This window comes from Capra hircus, chromosome 21 (assembly GCF_001704415.2).
Source record: "Capra hircus breed San Clemente chromosome 21, ASM170441v1, whole genome shotgun sequence".
NCBI classification, from domain to species: domain Eukaryota; kingdom Metazoa; phylum Chordata; class Mammalia; order Artiodactyla; family Bovidae; genus Capra; species Capra hircus.
In genome coordinates, this window is record NC_030828.1 from 34,035,364 (window position 1) to 34,054,245 (window position 18,882).

The 18,882-nt window shown below is 45.1% G+C and overlaps 1 protein-coding gene across 6 annotated transcripts in view; it reads right to left on the reverse strand.

Moving 5' to 3' along the window:
- Positions 1-18,882, reverse strand: part of PML (promyelocytic leukemia) — a 51,612-nt gene that overhangs the window by 19,154 nt on the left and 13,576 nt on the right. For 5 of the 6 annotated variants that reach the window (XM_005695149.3, XM_005695154.3, XM_005695151.2 and 2 more), the window contains exons 3-4: positions 3,392-3,972; positions 1,715-1,785 (exon numbers count right to left, since the gene is read on the reverse strand). In XM_005695149.3, the coding sequence (XP_005695206.1) occupies positions 1,715-1,785; positions 3,392-3,972 (652 nt within the window). Of the gene's footprint in view, positions 1-335; positions 1,601-1,714; positions 1,786-3,391; positions 3,973-18,882 lie in introns of those variants that run through there. The other variant, XM_005695156.3, reaches the window with a different exon arrangement.

Consider the following 18,882-nt stretch of genomic DNA (forward strand, 5'->3'; position numbering starts at 1 on the left):
TCACACTACACCTATTTTAGCACAGACCACTATGCAGATGTAAAAAGGCATCAGGAAGCTCCCTGCCTACTGATGAGATAAGAATTCCCCAATAGTATTGTGCCCTAGGTATAATATATATGTGGCACTGTGCTACCTCTGTCCAAAAAAAAGCAAGTATATAGTCATATTTGCTTGTAACTACATAAAGAAATTCTGGAAGGATATATAAGAAATAAGCGTGGCTCAGTGGTAAAGAATCAGCCTCTCAATGCAGGAGATGCAGGCTTTATCCCTGGGTTGGGAAGATTCCCTGGAGAAGGAAATGACAATCCACTCTAGTATTCTTGCCTGAGAAATCTCATAGACAGAGGAGCCTGGCAGGCTGCAGTTTATGGGGTCACAAGAGTCGGACACAATTCAGTGACTAAACGACAACAATATGGGTGTAAACACTGGTCAGATGGGGAACAAGGTGGGAGGAAGACATGATCACTTTCTATGTTTTTATTATGACTTCTGACCATGTGATTGTATTACTTGTCCTAAATATCCAGAATTAAACGTCCTTTTAAAATTTTATATGTGTGTGTATGAGAATGCAGTACCCAAGACAGTTGGGAACTGGCTTCAAGTCCTGCCCTTAGCATTAGCATGCTGTGTGGCCTTGGGTTAAGTCACACCCTCTTTGGGGTCTTAGCTTCATCCTCTATACAAGAGCAGGTCAGACTCCAAGATTTCTCCTAACTCTAAAGCTCTCAGATCCCAAGTTCTGCTTCCTACAGGAAGCCTCTTCTGATTGCCTCAACCTACAGCAATCTCTGTCTCCTATGGGCCACACCATGGCAGAGCTAGAAAGGCTGACTGCCCTCACCAGAAGACCTGCCTTCCAAGGAGGACCAGTCAATCCTGGGCCCAGCTCCTTGACATGCACACACACCTGGATGACCAGGATGGGGAGCAGACCAGGTGCCCGATCCAGGGAGGAACTGAAAAAGCTTATCCTGGGAGAGAGGAGAAATGCGTGCAAGTAGCCAAGAGGACAGGTAACAGGATGCCACTGCATTTGCACCCTAAGATGCGCTCTAAGAGCACTGCAGAGATGGGAGTGGCTCAAGCCTCAGGAATGAGCAAGCTTCCTGCCCCTGGAGGTGTGTGCATGGTGGCTGACAGTCACAGGTCAGCGGCGCTGCAGAGGGAATGACGGCATGAAAGGGAGCACGGGCGCTTTCCAACCCTGAATACTACGGCTCTTTGGCCTGTGATGGCCCTAAAATCACATCGACGGAACCCAGGCTGCTGTGATCACTGTCTGACACCTGGCCTCATTCTCCATTCCTCTCCAGAACCCTACGTGGGGGAAGGGCCACATATCTGGAGTGGGGCACACAGAGGGGAGGGTCATCTGCCATGTCTATCAAGGGCCTGCTTGCCAGGGACCACTGCTTTATCTCCTGTCCATCCCTGGGCCTAACACCTCCTGGAGACCTACTATGACATCAAGACCTACTATGGCACATAGGAGCCCAGAGCCAGCCAGCCCTTCCTCCGGCCCCTCCCACTGAAGCTGCAGTCCAGGCCCCTGCTGTCATTCTCTCAGGTGCTCTCTCTCCTCTGTTGCCTGCAGACACGGGGACAGCAAGACTCAGCTTCCTTCTCAACAGAGGGGAACTCCCAACCCACCCAGCCTGCAGGATGGACCACCTCCCCCCTTCAAACCTCAAGTCCATCTCACCGGGTCAGGACCACAAGTGTCTCTGGGAGTGCTGGCAGCTTCTGGGCTGGCTCTCCTGGATAGAGCTGCATCTGGAGAACACAGAGAAGGTCATAGGCAGATCAGGGACATCCCTGGTGAGAGGCATCCTGTCTTAGGACAGTGACAAAGGAAACATTCCTGTTGCTTTTCCTGGAGACCCCTTTTCCAGGGCCTCTGGCAGCTCCATGAAGTGGCTGTAGCTGGAAAGAAAGCTCCCTGATTGCAGTGGGCATGAACTCACCTAGAAGGAAGAGAGGGATGGCATGGGAGAGTACTTGCCTTTGGCTCCAGATCCCAAGCACAGCTCTCTCCAACTTGGGGCCACCACCAAGGCAAAGCACAGACAATTCTAACAGTGTTACTGCTCACTGATTTCTCTGCACAGTGAGAACTCCATGACACTCTTCTGACCTGTGGCCTGTTTTTATTAAATCTAAATCTCTCATGCTGGAAGATAAAATAACTCCTTTCTCTGCCACCACCGAGGCAAGCTGTTTAAACTCTATGGAAGTCATTTCCTGTACATGCGGTAACAGTTACCACCTAGGTGGAGAAGGCGCATGTCCACGCTAGGACTGCATTTTGATGAATCCACATCCACTAGCTCCGAGGCCAGGAGTGAGCAGGTCTCCATCGCTGCCATCTGCCCAAGAACCTTCAGATTCTGAGGCTTCCCCCCCCTTTCTCAGTGAAAGGGCATTCTCACACCAGAACCGGAGATTTTGTCAAAGAGCCATTTCAGCCTCCTTACCCTGGAGGCCCTCCTGTGCAGCCCGTGTCTCCTGGAAGCCTCCTTGCTCCTCCAGTGCCTAGAAAGCTGCTGCAGCTCCTGGATTTGGGCTACAGAGCCAAGCACTGTCTCATTCTCCAGCCACACGATGTGCCCCAACCTTGTCTCCCAGTCGGACTGGACAACTCCACATCAGAAACTGGTCCTCTGTCTCCTCACTTCCCCAGTGCCCAATACCACACAGGTAGACAGCTAGTCCAGATGGCAGGCCATCCGAGGGGCAAAAGATCCCTTCCACTGAGCCTGGTTTTGGGTAAGCACCCCACCAGGGGATGGGGGTGGGGGTTAGGAGTGGTGGTGGTGGTAGTGGTCGGCCCCTCTGGGGCTAAAATGATACAGGGTATGGTTCTCAGCTTTATAGTTTCTTAAGTCCCTTGAGGGGCTTCCCCCAGTGGTTCAAGCGGTAAAGAATCTGCCTGCAATGCAGGATACCGGGGTTCAATCCCTGGGTTGGGAAGATTCCCTGGAGAAGGAATTGGCAACCTATTCCAGTCCCTCTTGCCTGGAGAATTCCACGGACAGAGGAGCCTGGTGGGCTACAGTTCATGGGATAGCAGAGTTGGACACAACTGAGTGACTTTCACTTTCAACTTCCTTGAGAGTCACAAGATCACAATTAATACTTAGGGTCTTATAAATCAGTCAGACGTGACCCTACTGGGTGGCTGCAGGCTTCCGCTCCCCCAGACTTATCCTGCGCTCTGTAACCTACAATGTGATCAAACCTAAGAGACTTGATAAAAACCCCCCAGTTTCCTCTTATGTCACATGGGGCTGATCTTTTCCACCTGCCTTTCCCCAGGGGCATCAGCAGGCCCAAGCCCTCACAGGGTAAACAGGCCAGGCATGAGGTGATGGTGGCTTACCTCTACCCTGGGTGATGCAAGAGACGAGGCCCTGCAGGCGCACCCTGAATTCGTTGAAGCTGTCTGTGTGCACCGTGGCTCGCAGACTCTGGGGCTCCTCTTGGCGCAGCTGGTGGAGTGCCTTGCGCAGGAAGTCATGCATGTCCAGCACCTCCTGATCCGAGGCGTATAGTTTCATCCTCTGCACCAGCACGCTGCCCATACGGATCCGCTGCAGTACAGCATCCAGCCGGCCCAGCTGGCCCGCTATCTCTTCATAGTCGCGCTGGTACCGCGCACCCACGCCTTCCAGCAGCTCACGCTCCTGCTCTAGCACGTGCGCTACCACCTCGCGCACGCGCTCACGGATGAACTCCTCAGTGTCGGCGCGTACGCGGCCCAGCTGGCTGATGGCAGAGCGCATCTGCGCCTGCGCTGCCCCGAAGCTGCGGTCCTGCTCCTGCAGGTCCTGGGTCATGGTGTCCAGCTCATCCTGCCGCTGCTGGATCTCCATGCTGATGTCGCACTTGAGCTCGCCATGGTCCCTATCCAGGAGAGCGCACGAGCAGCACAAGGGCTTGGAGCAGCCTCGGCAGTAGATGCTGCGGACACAGAAGGTTGGCCTGATGTAGGGGATTCCTGCTTTTTCTCTTTAAATATTCTTTACTGAATGCCTCTTCAAAACAGTTACAAAACTTTGAATCCTGGTATGTTTCTACATCTGTGCTTTTCTCAGTTCAGTGTTTCTGGTTATGGGGATCGTATCCAAACTACCAATGAAACTTACTGGAACATAAAAAAAGTTACTAAAGTAGTAATAGCTAGCCTCCATCCGTGAAATACTGTATATTAACACATACATGTAATTTAGAAAGACAGTAACAAAAATCCTACATGCAGGGCAGCAAAAGAGGCACAGATGTAAAGAACAGACTTTTGGACTCTATGGGAGAAGGCGAGGGTGGGATGATTTGAGAGAACAGCATTGAACTATGTACATTCCCATATGTAAAATAGATGACCAGTGCAAGTTTGATGCGTGAAGCAGGGTACCCAAAGCTAGTGCTCTGGGCCAACCCAAAGGGATAGGGTGGGGAGGGAGGTGGGAGGGGGTTTCAGGATGGGGTGGCACATGTATGCCCATGGCTGATTCACGTCTATGTATGGCAAAAAATCATCACAATATTGTAAAGTAATTATCCTCCGATTAAATAATTTTTTTTTTTAAAGCAGAGTTAATCATCATCAGAAGTACCCAGCACTTCTGAATTTCTTTTCTCCACTTCGGAGGCAACCAGGAGAGCATCCTGGGTGCATCCTTCACACCTCTGGCTCTTCAAACCACTTCACATAAATAGTCACACTCTTCTGCTGCTAGCAGAATTCCAAGGACTTGATACATTTCATCCTCCGTAGAGTGTCTCAAGAGAATGATTATTATCCTCACTTCACAGACAGAAGAAATCAAGATGTTCAGAGGTTAAATAACTAACTCATACCTACAACAATTTTGGGCAGGTTGATGTTTATTAAAAAAAAAAAATCAGATCATGCTAAACGATTATTTTGTAACTTCCTCCTCTAATTTAACTTTTGTTCAGGACACTCCTCATCTAGGTCTACAAGCATAATCTTCAGTTCAGTTCAGTCGCTCAGTCGTGTCTGACTCTTTGCGACCCCATGAACTGCAGCATGCCAGGCCTCCCTGTCCATCACCAACTCCCAGAGTCCACCCAAATCCATGTCCATTGAGTCGGTGATGCCATCCAACCATCTCATCCTCTGTCGTCCCCTTCTCCTCCTGCCCCCAATCCCTCCCAGCATCAGAGTCTTTTCCAATGAGTCAACTCTTTGCATGAGGTGGCCAAAGTATTGAAATTTCAGCTTCAACAACAGTCCTACCAATGAACACCCAGGACTGATCTCCTTTAGGATGGACTAATGTATTCTTTAATAGATCCATTACATTCCAGATGGACCACACTGACTCAGTCATTCTATTAATAATGCACTGGATCAGTTTAGTGGAAGACAATTTTTCCACGGGTTGGGTGGGAGGGGTGTGTGCAGGGGAGGGGGGATGGGGTGGCAAGGGGTGGTTCAGGCAGTAATGAGAGTAATGTGAAGCAGCAGATGAAGCCTCCTTTGCTCCTCGCCAGTTCCTAACAGGTTCTGACCAGGATGGGTCTGCAGCCCGGGGTGTTGCAGAACTCTGTGTTAACGGGCATTCCAGTGATTTCCTGTTTGTGCATTTCCCCCCAATATGGACAAAGCTTTATGTAGCCTAATGCATAGATCCTTTTGTTTCTATGAAATATATTATAAAATAGAATTGCTAAGAGAGTGTATATTTTAATATATCTTAGCCAGCAGACACTTCCATAGTACTTACTATGTGTCAAGATACTTATAAACATTTCACAAATATCAACTCACTTAATCCTTATAACAATCCTATGGAGTGGGAATTATCATTGTTCCCATTCTAAGGATGGAGAAACTAAGCATGAGGTGCAATAACTTGTTCAAGGTCACACAATTAGAAAGTGACAGAGTCCAGAAGCAAATTGTAGCAGGCAGAATAATGGTGTGCATTCAAGTACTAATTCCTGGAACCTGAATAGGACCCCTCACATGGCAAGAAGGGCTTCCCTGATAGCTCAGTTGGTAAAGAATCCACCTGTAACACAGGAGACCCCAGTTCAATTTCTGGGTTGGGAAGATCCCCTGGAGAAGGGATAGGCTACCCATTCCAGTATTCTTGGGCTTCCCTTGTGGCTCATTTGGTAAAGAATCCACCTGCAATGCGGGAGACCTGGGTTTGATCCCTGGGCTGGGAAGGTCCCCTGGAGAAGGGAAAGGCTACCCACTCCAGTATTCTAACCTGCAGAACTCCATGGACTGTAGAGGCCATGAGGTCGCAAAGAGTTGGACTCGGCTGAGCGACTTTCACTTCACTTCATTTCACATGGCAAAAAGGACTTGATAGGTGTGATTACATCTCAAGGATCTTGAGATGGGAAGATTATCTTGGATTATCTGGGTGGACCCAGTGTAATCACAGGAGACCTCATAGGGGAAAGAGGAGATAGGCAGGAGAGTGAGAGAGGGAGAGGAAGTGGAAGTCAGAGTGATACTGTCCTGGTGGCTTTGAAGGTGGCAGGGGATCATGAAATACAGAATGGAGGCAGGGACTTCCCTGGAGGTCTAGTCGCTAAGACTCTGCTTTCCAAATGCAGGGTCCAGGGGTCGATCCCTGGTCAGGGAACTAGATCCCACATGCCAAAACTAAACATTCCATGTGCTGCAACTAAGACTGGGAGCACTCAAATAAATAAATAAACAATATTTTCTAAAGAAAGAAAAGAATGCAGGCAGCCTCTAGAAGCTGGAAAAGGCAAGAAAATGGACTCTCCTCAAGAGCCTCCCTAAGGAACACTGTTCTACAGACACCTCGATTGTAGCTCAATGAGACCTACTGCAGACTTCTGACCTCCAGAGGTAAATAACCATCTGTCTGTAATGGTTCAAGCCCCCTAAATTTGTGGTAAATTGTTACAGCAACAATAGGAAACTAACTAAAACCCAAGTAGCCTGGCTCAGAGTCCATGCTCTGAAACATTGCATGAAATATTACTCTTCAAATAGCACCAGGAGGACTTCCCTGTGATCTGGTGGTTAAGAATCTGCCTGCCAAGGCAGAGAACATGGGTTTGACCCTTGGTTCAGGAAGATCCCACACGCAGGGAGGTGACTAAGCCTGAGCACCACAACTACTGAAGCCCGTGTGCCCTGGAGCCTGTGCTCTGCCAACAAGAGAAGCCAGTGGAATGAGAAGCCTGAGCACCACAGCGAGAGAACAGCCCCGGTTCACCGCAACTAGAGAAAGCCTGCAGTGCAGCAACGACGGCCCAGCGTAGCCAGAAGTTCATTAATCAATAAATTAAAAAAATATTACCAGGAAAAATATTAGTTACTTCCCTAGAAATGCTGCTGTAACTTACTCTCGCCAGCAATGAGAATAAGAAGTAAGCCCATCTAAGGCCAGGAGAAAGGATTTTATTTTTTATTTTCTTTATTTTTAGGAGAAAGGATTTTAGCTGGGGCCACTTTGGTCTCAATTATTGAGATCAACTTGTCCCAGAAATGCCAACAGAGAGCCTGCTGGCCAACCCAGTTCCAAAGTCTTGGCACCAGGTACCAGGTATGAGTCTTCAGCTTTGCCAGCTCTCAACCTTCCCAAGTTACCCAAGGTGGTAAGTCCCAGGGCTTGAGCCTCTTGATCAAATAGAGGAGACTTATTTCACACTAGCAAAGCTTCTCTGGAGACAGAAAAATGTGTGGAAAGGGGAATGGGGGTCACTACTGGGTCATGAGCCTTCAACGCCTCCAGCCTCAGCACACTGGATCTAAGTAACAGCCTCATCTAGCCTGTGAGCAGGGCCAGTGACTGAGGTTAAGTGGTAGTGGGGAGCAGAGAAAAAAGCTGGGCAGATGCGGATCTGACCTCAGCTCTGTGTCCTTCCTTGGCAGGTCATGTAACCTCTCTGGACCTTGGTTTTCTTATCTGTAAAATGCAGGTAATTCCCACCTCATATGGGAGTGCTACTACTGCTGCTGCTGCTGCTGCTAAGTTGCTTCAGTTGTGTCCGACTCTGTGTGACCCCATAGACGGCAGCCCACCAGGCTCCCCCGTCCCTGGGATTCTCCAGGCAAGAACACTGGAGTGGGTTGCCATTTCCTTCTCCAATGCATAAAAGTGAAAAGTGAAAGTGAAGTCGCTCAGTCATGTCCGACTCTTCATGACTGAATGCAGCCTACCAAGCTCCTCCATCCATGGGGTTTTCCAGGCAAGAGTACTGGAGTGGGGTGCCATCGCCTTCTCCATGTGGACAATTAGATAGGCTATAGACATAAAGGGAGAACTAGAACCAGACGTCATTTTCTCAGCTTTGGGTCCATGGGAGAGGGGCTGAGTCTGTGGTGAGTGTCCCTTTCTCAGAAAAGGTGCTCCATAGGGATTTCCCTGGTGGTCCAGTGGTTAGGACTTCACCTTCCAATGCAGGGGGTATATGTTCCCACATGCCTCGTGGCCAAGAAACCAAAACATAAAACAGAAACAATATTGTAACAAATCCAATGAAGACTTTAAGAAATAGTCCACATTAAAGAAAAAACAAACTTAGAAAAAAAGAAGAGTGCTCCAGGCTGGGAAGGGGACCCCTAGAGTGGCCTGGCTGGAGGGAGAGCAAGACTTGCTGGGTGGACCACAGTCTCTGCTGGGTCCTCTTCTTTGGCCCCTTCTGCCCCAAGTGTGGTCTCCCAAGGGAAACCAGCCACCACTCCCCCTCTGCAGTCAAATACTCTACCACTGAGTGATACCCCCACCACTCCCCTTCTGCAGTCAAATACTCTACCACTGAGTGATACCCCCACCACTCCCCCTCTGGATGGAAGGAGACAATTAGCTTCAGGTCTCTCTCTGTTTGGGGCCTTACAACGGACACCCTGGGGCCCAAAGCCCCCATCTTTCTGCTAAGACTGAGGTGTAGGCTCTGAATCAGAATGACCCCTCACGGGGCTGCCACCCAAGACCATGAATGACTTCCTTGGCTTAGTTCTTCATTCAAAAGACACTGAGCACTTCCTGTGTGCTTGGCATTTTTAGGGGTGACCGAGGTGAGGTGGGCACCTGCCCACAGAAGCTCCATGATAAGGATCTGGACTTAATGCAGAGAGGTGTAGCTCTGGAGAGCAAAAGGGCACTCATTTACTCCTGGAATACTCAAAAGAACGAACTAAAACACCACAGAATCAATACGCCAGAATTAAAAGAGCTTAATTCTATTCCAGCAAAGCAAATGAAAAGAAAATATGGTATTTTCCAGTCCCCATTCACAATGGCAATTTTTAAAATGCTAAAAAAAAATAATAATACCTAGACATAATCCTAACAAGAAACGTGTAGAACTTATATAGACTAAACGACAAAAAACCCACTAAAAGAGAAAGTCTAAAAAAAAGAAAGAGTGTATCAAGGTCCCAACTACAGAGACTATTGAAAGGTTGTTGAATCACGACGCCGGGATTCTTGGCCCCCGAAGGAGAAGAATTCAATCTGGGGCCAGAGACGAGGCTCGATCGCTCAGAGCTTTTGTGTAATAAAGTTTTATTAAAGGAGATAGAGAAAGCTTGTGACATAGGCATCAGAAGGGGGCAGAAAGAGTGCCCCCTGCTAGTCTTCAGCTGGATGTTATAGAGTCACAAGCAGCCTGTTAATGAAAGAAAGGAATGTCTCAGAACTCAGAATGGCACCAGGCCCCTCACCCATAAGATGCATTTTGGGATAATCTTGGCACCAAACGGTTTATCTTGGGCCATAAAATGATTAACTTGAATCCTGAAGAAGGGCAGATCACCATACAAATAGTTTCATTTACATAGATTAGAGGAACAATATTGGAGTATAACATACTGATTTATCAAGTAGGTTCTGAGCCAAAAGGTGAGACTTGAAGACAGAGTTTGGGGTAAATGCATAGTATATTAGCACAGCTTAAGATAAACATTTCCATAAGAAAAAGGCATTGGTTAACTTCAGGTGAAACCAGGTATCACTATGGCAACACAGAAGTTTTAGAGAAACTTCCTTTTAAATTTGTGTAGATAAGGAAAAAATATCGCTAGTTTGTTTCCTCCTGCCTCTTAAGAGAGATAAAAATGTCTGACACTTGCAGGCTATTTCCTCTGGAGACCCCTGGCCTTCCTGCCTGTTACCCTCTCACTATTATTAATTTTTCCGAAGTTAATATAAAGGTTTGAAGCAATTTTAGGCAAACTACGAATGAGATTTTAAAGCAATTAAAAATTTTTTTAAATTATTATTATTTTTGGCTGCGCTGGGTCTTCGTTGTGGTGTGTGGGCTTTCTTTAGTCGCAGAGTTGGGGGGTTCTCCAGTTTCAGAGCATGGGCTCTAATGCACGTGGGCTCTCTAGTTGTGGCACGTGGGTTTAGTTGCCACTCAGTATGTGGAATCTTAGTTTTCCGACCAGGGATCGAACCTGCATCCCCTGCATTGGGAAGGCAGATTCTTAACCACTGGACAACAAGGGAAGTCCCAAGAATGAGATTTTAAAACTTAACCAATTGATTCTAGATTTCACATGAAGGAGTAAACAGATCAAATAGCTAAGAAAATTTTTGAAAAATCCGTGTAAGGATAGGGATTTTTAGTGCCACTGACAACATTATAGAACTGCCACTATTAATGTACTGGTCTAATAGCCAAGAGAAAGATCAGCACAACAGAAAGCCCCGAAAGACATCCTGTCATCTATCAGAACACAGCATTTTACATAATGAAAAAGAGCATCCCAAACTAATGGACATTAAAGGGGTTTTCAACAATTTTATCAGGAAAACTGGTTACGGGAAGGGGCAAATAAATCAAGTTAGAGCTTTGCCTCATACACTACAACAAGATATATTTTTGATGAATCAGAGTTAAATATGAAAAATAACACCATGGGGATATAATAGTTGACTATTTACTCTCATGATGGTAAAGACCTTATAACCAAGGAAGAAAAAAATCATACAATCAACAGATGGAGTCGCCTGAAAATTCAAAATGGTCTATTTTTTGAAAAGACATGCATGAGCTCCTATTTTAAGGAAATTACACTTTGTGACAGTCAGGGATGTTCATTCTGTTTTAGATAATTATAGAGACAGCAGGAAGGAAAGGAAAAATTCTATGCTGATAGTAGTTACCTTTCTCTTCCTCCCTCCCCCTTTTTATGTACTGAGATTTTCCAAAAGTTTCCATAATCAATTCTAAACAAAGGCTTTTGGACTTTAAATAGGAAGCAATGGGGAACCAACAGAGAACCCGTTCCAACTGGGAATTACAACAAAGCTCTGTCTCTTCTGTTTTGTGACACATTGTTCAGTTTACTCCGTTATGACTGGGCAGTGAATTGACTGCACTATGACTATTTAAACAGAAGCTCCAGGAAGTTCCCTGGGTTCTCAGTCTTCCCATTCCTAAGCTGCCTGTGTCTAAACATCCACGCCAGAGGCCACTCGACCGTGGACAAGGCATCTGGAGCTCTTCCATGGTTCCTATCTATGAGACCATGAGTGAGTGAATTACGTTCTCTCTCTGAGTCTTAATTTCCCCATCTATACAATAGGGACAAAGATTCTGTCTCACAGATGGTTACAAAGATGAGGGGCTGGTGTATGGGAAGCAAGCAGCACAGTGCCAGGTACACACTGGACATTCTGGAGTTGTGGAAGAAGACAAGGCATTAAGCACATAACCGGGCTGTGTGTGCGGGGAGGGGGAGGGAGGGCACCCACTAGCCCTGCTGCTGGTGGGTGAGCCTCTCAACCTCGGGCAGTAAGGAAATATAAGCACTGAGTGTGGTCTCTGGACTCCTCCCTTCCCAGTATGGACATGCCACCCTAAACCAGCCTCACCTTCCACGAAGACCACAGCGGCATGCCACGCTGTCCTAGGAATCTTGCATCCTCAGAATGCAAGAAGCAAAAATCCTATGAAATCAGAACCCGTGGAGGAGAGCTGGCCCCAGAGCAAAATTCCAGGGCAGGGCCTGGCTTGGTGAATGGTGACAGAAAAACTGTCCACGTCACACCCCCATCTCAACAAGGTGACTGGGAGCTTTCATTTCTGTGGAGTAGTGAAAGGAAAGGCCTCCTTTGGAAATTCAAATAATTAGCTAGAGGGGAACTGAAGGGCTCCATTAGTCACTTGCATGACTAATGCAGTATGAATGCATTTAACGGGACTGGTTTCCTGCTATCTCCAGGGTGACACAGTTGAGGAAATAAGATTTCTGAAGCCAGGAGAGGAGATGCATAGTTGGAGATGCCAAGATGCTCAAAGAGACTGAAAGCATTATCCATTAACTAGCCATTGGCTGAGGGGGTGGTGGCAGAGATGGGGAAACCTGAGGTCTTAGGAAGGTAAGAGAAGTTAGGAAAGAGGGGAGAAGGAAGCCTTGTCTATTTCCCACTGTCTCCTTATACCGGCCCCACAACCAAGAAAGAGGAAGAGAAAATTTGTACTTTTCCTCCCCCACTCTTTTCTGTGTAGGTCTCTGCTTTCAAGATGAGGCGGTCAGTGTTCTTTTGGGCCATGTCACTCATTCAGCAGGAGCCCTGCTGCATGGGATCCCAGCCTCCCCTTCTCTCTTTAGGGCAGTGAAGGGAACTAACATCCAAAGGCCACTCAAGCCAAAGATCAAGGGGAATTCCAGACTCCTCCCCTCCTAGACTGCTTCAACAATTACTCATCGTTAAGTCTTATTAAATTCTATCTTCCTTTATTTAAATATAATTACTGAATACCAACTATGTTGCAGCTATGGGGCTAGAATGTAGAGATGATTAAGGCAGAATTCTAGTTCCTAGATCTGTCATACCAATTCCCAACAATACCGCCTTTGTTCTTGCCCCAATTATGACTTTGATGCCTTTAAGACTGTCCCTTTGTAGGCCTCCTTGGTCTCTCCAGTCAACCCTTCCTCCACATAGTATTTCTAATATGTAATTACCATCATTAGCTTAAGTGATTGCAATGATGCCCCTTGGAAGTACTGCCAGAATAGTTATCAAGTGCAGGAAATATTTTAAGTGACGTGTGAAAGTGAAAGTGAAGTTGCTCAGTCGTGTCCGACTCTTTGTGACCCCATGGACTGCAGCCTCCCAGGTTCCACCATCCATGGGATTTTCCAGGCAAGAATATTGGAGTGGGTTGCCTTATGTTAATGAAGGAGATTCAAGTTTGAGCAACTTAGATCACTTGGGCAAATTCATTGAGTTGTGTAATAATACACTATAATTATACAGTATTGAATACTAGTCAACAGGAACATGATTTCAATTTACATGTCAGTAAATCTTGCAAGACAACAAGACAAAGTTTATCAGATAGATAGTAATTATCAAGCTATTTTAATTTCTGCTTTATTGACTATGCCAAAGCCTTTGACTGTGTGGATCACAATAAACTGTGGAAAATCCTGAAAGAGATGGGAATACGAGACCACCTGACCTGCCTCTTGAGAAACCTATATGCAGGTCAGGAAGCAACAGTTAGAACTGGACATGGAACAACAGACTGGTTCCAAAGAGGAAAAGGAATACATCAAGGCTGTATATTGTCACCTCTGCTTATTTAACTTCTATGCAGAGTACATCATGAGACGCGCTGGGCTGGAAGAAGCACAAGCTGGAATCAAGACTGCCGGGAGAAATACCAATAACCTCAGATATGCAGATGACACCACCCTTAGAGCAGAAAGTGAAGAAGAACTAAAGAGCCTCTTGATGAAAGTGAAAGAGGAGAGTGAAAAAGTTGGCTTAAAGCTCAACATGCAGAAAACGAAGATCATGGCATCTGGTCCCATCACTTCATGGGAAATAGATGGGGAAACAGTGGAAACAGTGTCAGACGTTATTTTTGGGGGCTCCAAAATCACAGCAGATGGTGATTGCAGCCATGAAATTAAAAGATGCTTACTTCTTGGAAGGAAAGCTATAACCAACCTAGATAGCATATTGAAAAGCAGAGACATTACTTTGCCAACAAAGGTCTGTCTAGTCAAGGCTATGGTTTTTCCAGTGGTCATGTATGGATGTGAGAGTTGCACTGTGAAGAAAGCTGAGTGCTGAAGAATTGATGCTTTTGAACTGTGGTGTTGCAGAAGACTCTTGAGCGTCCTTTGGATTGCAAGGAGATCCAACTAGTCCATCCTAAAGGAGACCAGTCCTGGGTGTTCATTGGAAGGACTGATGCTGAGGCTGAAACTCCAATACTCTGGCCACCTCATGCAAAGAGTTGACTCACTGGAAAAGACCCTGATGCTGGGAAAGATTGAGGGCAGGAGGAGAAGGGGATGACAGAGGATGAGATGGCTGGATGGCATCACCTACTCGATGCACATGAGTTTGGGTGGACTCCAGGAGTTGGTGATGGACAGGGAGGCCTGGTGTGCTGCACTTCATGGGGTCGCAAAGAGCTGGACACGACTGAGCAACTGAACTGAACTGAACTGAATTTCAATAAATAAAACGGCAATTTCGCCTGCAGTGCAGGAGGCCTGGGTTTGATCCCTGTGTTGGGAAGATCCCCTGGAGAAAAGAAAATCTACCCACTCCAGTATCGTGGCCTGGAGAATTCCATGGAGTCCATGGGGTCGCAAAGAGTCAGACATGGCTGAGCGACTTTCACTTTTGCTTTATGGGGGCTTCCCAGGTGGCGCTAGTGGGTAAAGAAGTCTCCTGCTAGCGCAGGAGCTGCAGGAGACTCAGGCTCAGTCCCTGGGTGTGGAAGATCCCCTGGAGAAGGAAATGGGAATCCACTCAAGTATTCTTGCCAGGATAATCCTATGGATAGAGGAACCAGGCAGACTACAGTCCATGGGGTCGCAGACTCGGACACAACTGAGCGTGCATGCACGTATGTAACTTAATACTTTATTAGTTAAGGGACATATGATATAAAGAGGCAGCTCTTCTATTTAGTTGTACCAATCTCAAAATACCTCTCCAACTCTAACAGCTTTGACAGAACAAATCCAAAGCAGGTATTTGTTACGCAGTTCAATGACTATAAAGTTAATCATTAAATGTAAATAGAATCTGGGGACATAGAAAACAAGTAGTAATTCCTTATGTGACAAACAATTTTGACATTCTCAAGTTCTTTTATAAAAATGTGTATAAAATGATTTTATGTAGTTTTGATGTCTACTGTGGTTCTGATCTTTGTTGGTCATTCAATACTCATTAAACATATACAACTAACTCCAGTATTCCTGCCTAGGAAATCCCATGGACAGAGGAGCCTAGTAGATTACAGTCCATGGGGTTGAAAAGAGTCGGACATAATTTAGCAACAAAAGTACCACCACAATTACTTTTATAAAAAAAGATAATAAAATGATTTTATGTAGCTTTGAGGGTCTACTGTGGTTCTGATCTTTGCTATTCATTCAAAACTCATTAAACATACACGTTTCCCCCAAACTGTAGTTAATACTGTTAAGATTATTAATCTGAAAAACAATAAAATCATAAATTTAAAACTGTAATACTGAAGGTAACAGAGCAAGAAGAAAATCAGTAAGAGGAAGAAAGAGGAGGAGGGGTAACATAAGAAATTTTCACTGAAATAGAACTTTTAGACTAAAGGAGCAAGTCAGGGTCTAGAATAATTTGATGCAAAATGCTCAACACTAAGACAGCTTGGTTAAATTAATAAATCTCAGGAATGAAAAGTATCTTTCGGCATCAAGACAGAAAAAGCAAATGAATCTGCCCTCAGGACTCTCCTGGTGAACATTTGATGCTGAACAATAATTCAGCAAAGTCTATAAAGCGCTAAACAAATGACATCTGGACATTACCAGATGGTCAACACCGAAATCAGATTGATTATATTCTTTGCAGTTGAAGATGAAGAAGCTCTATACAGTCAGAAAAACAAGACTAGGAGCTGACTGTGGCTCAGATCATGAACTCAATATTGCAAAATTCAGACTTAAATTGAAGAAAGTAGGGAAAACTATTAGCCCATTAAGGCATGACCTAAATCAAATCCCTTATGATTATACAGTGGACGTGACAAATAGATTCAAGGTATTAGATCTAAAAGATAGAGTGCCTGAAGAACTATGGACAGAGGTTTGTGGCATTGTACAGGAGGCATGATCAAGACCATCCCCAAGAAAAAGAAATGCAAAAAAGGCTAAATGACTGTCTGAGGAGGCCTTACAAATAGCTGAGAAAAGAAGAGAAGTAAAAGGCAAAGGAGAAAAGGAAAGATATATCCATCTTAATGCAGAGTTCCAAAGAAAAGCAAGAAGAGATAAGAAAGCCTTCCTAAATGAACAATGAAAACAAACAGATGAAAATAATAGAACGGGAAAGACTAGGGGTCTTTTCAAGAAAACTAGAGATACCGAGGGAACATTTCATGCAAAGATGGGCACAAGAAAGGACAGAAATGTTATGGACCTAACAGAAGCAGAAGATATTAAGAAGAAGTAGTAAGAATACACAGAACAATACTAAAAAGATTTTAATGACCCAGATAATCACGATGGTGTAATCACTCACCTAGAGCCAGACATTCTGGAGTGTGAACCAAGTGGGCCTTAGAAAGCATCACTACAAACAAAGCTAGTGGAGGTGATGGAATTCCAGTTGAACTATTTCAAATCCTAAAAGATGATGCTGTTAAAGTGCTGCGCTCAATATGCCAGCAAATATGGAAAACTCAGCAGTGGCCACAGGACTGGAAAAAAAATCAGTTTTCATTCCAGTCCCAATGAAGGGCAATGCCACAGAATGTTCAAACTATTGCACAACTGCACTCATTTCACATGTTAGCAAAGTAATGCTCTAAATTCTCCAAGCCAAGCTTCAATAGTACACGAACTGAGAACTTCCAGATGTTCAAGCTGGATTTAGAAAAGGCAAAGGAACCAGAGATCAAACTGCCAATGTCTTCTGGATCATAGAAAAAAATAGAGAATTCCAGAAAAACATCTACTTTTGCTTCACTGACTATGCTAAAACCTTTGACTGTATGGATCACAACAAACTGGAAAATTCTTAAAGAGATGGGAATACCAGACCACCTTACCTGCCTCCAGCAAAACCTGTGTGCAGGTCAAGAAGCAACAGTTAGAACTGGACATAGAATAATGGACTGGTTCAAAATTGGGAAAGGAGTACAGTAAGGCTGTATATTGTCACCTTGCCTATTTAACTTACATGCAGAGTAATCATGCAAAATGCTGGGCTAAATGAAGCACAAGCTGGAATCAAGGTTGCTGGGAGAAATATCAATAACCTCAGACATACAGATGATATCACCATTATGGCAGAAAGTGAAGAAGAACTAAAGAGCCTCTTTTGAAGGTGAAAGAGGAGTGTGAAAAAGCTGGCTTAAAATTCAACATTGAAAAAATGAAGATCTTGGCATCCAGCCCCATCACTTCATGGCAAATAGATGGGGAAACAAGGGAAATAGTGAGAAACTTTATTTTCTTGGGCTCCCAAATCACTGCAGATGGTGACTGCAGCCATGAAATTAAGACACTTGTTCCTTGGAAGAAAAGCTATGACAAACCTAGACAGTGTATTAAAAAGCAGAGACATTACTTTACCAACAAAGGTCCATACAGTCAAAGCTATGGTTTTTCCAGTAGTCATGTACGGATGTGAGAGCTGGACCATAAAGAAGGCTCAACGCTGAAGAACTGATGCTTTTGAACAGCAAGGAGATCAAACCAGTCAATCCTAAAGGAAATCAACCCTGAATACTCATTGGAAGGACTGTTGCTGAAGTTGAAGCTCCAATACTTTGGCCTCCTGATGCAAAGAGCCGACTCACTGGAAAAAACTCTGGAGGCTGGGAAAGATTGAAGGCAAAAGGAGAAGTGGGCAGCAGAGGATGAGAAGGTTAGGTAATATCACTGACATGAATCTGAGCAAACTTCGGGAGACAGTGGAGGACAGAGGAGCCAGGCACACTGCAGTCAGACATGACTTAGCGACTGAACAAGTCTAATTTTACTTCAATATCTTTTTCTTTTCGTCAAAGTCAAGGAAAATTAAACGTAACATTGCTTAAATAGCAAGCTTCCTTTGAATAATTTAATTCTAAGGGAAGATACAATCTCAGCTCTAAACAAGCAACTTGCAGAATTCTTTTTTTGCAGTTGGGCTGGTTGTTAGTTGAAGATTGCCTGCAAGTGGAGGCTGGGAGTACCAGGACAGACTCTGTGCAGACAGAGTCTGCAGTCAGGAAATCTTGTGTCCTAACCTGGTCCTTGCTCAGATAAGTTCTCTTACTTGGGAATGAGCTCCCTTTCATGTTCTGGCCTCTTGCAACAATTCTTTCTTTCTCAATAATCTTATAGGAGGGTGTGGAACAGAACTACCCCTATGACCCAGCAATCCCACTCCTGGGCATATACACAGGGAAACCATAATTCAAAAAGCTACATGCATCCCAATGTTGAATGCAGCACTATTTATAACAGCCAAGACATGGAAGCAACCTATACGTCTACTGACAGAGGAATGGATAAAGAACACGATGGAATATTACTCAGCCAGAAAAAGGAATGAAACCACACCATTTGCAGAGCTGTGGATGGACCCAGAAACTGTAGAAGGAAGTAAGTCAGAGAGAGATAAACAAATGTCATATAACATTGCTCATATGTGGAATCTAGAAAAATAGTATAGATAATCTTATTTGCAGAGGAGAAATAAGACACAGATGTAGAGAACAGAAGTATGGTTACCAAGGGGATAAGACAGGGTGGGATGAACTGGGAGATTGCGATTGGCAAATATATACACTACTATGTATAAAACAGATAACTAATGATAACCTGTTGTACAGCACAGAGAACTCTACTCAGAGCTATGTGATGACCTAAATGGGAAGGAAATCCAAAAAAGA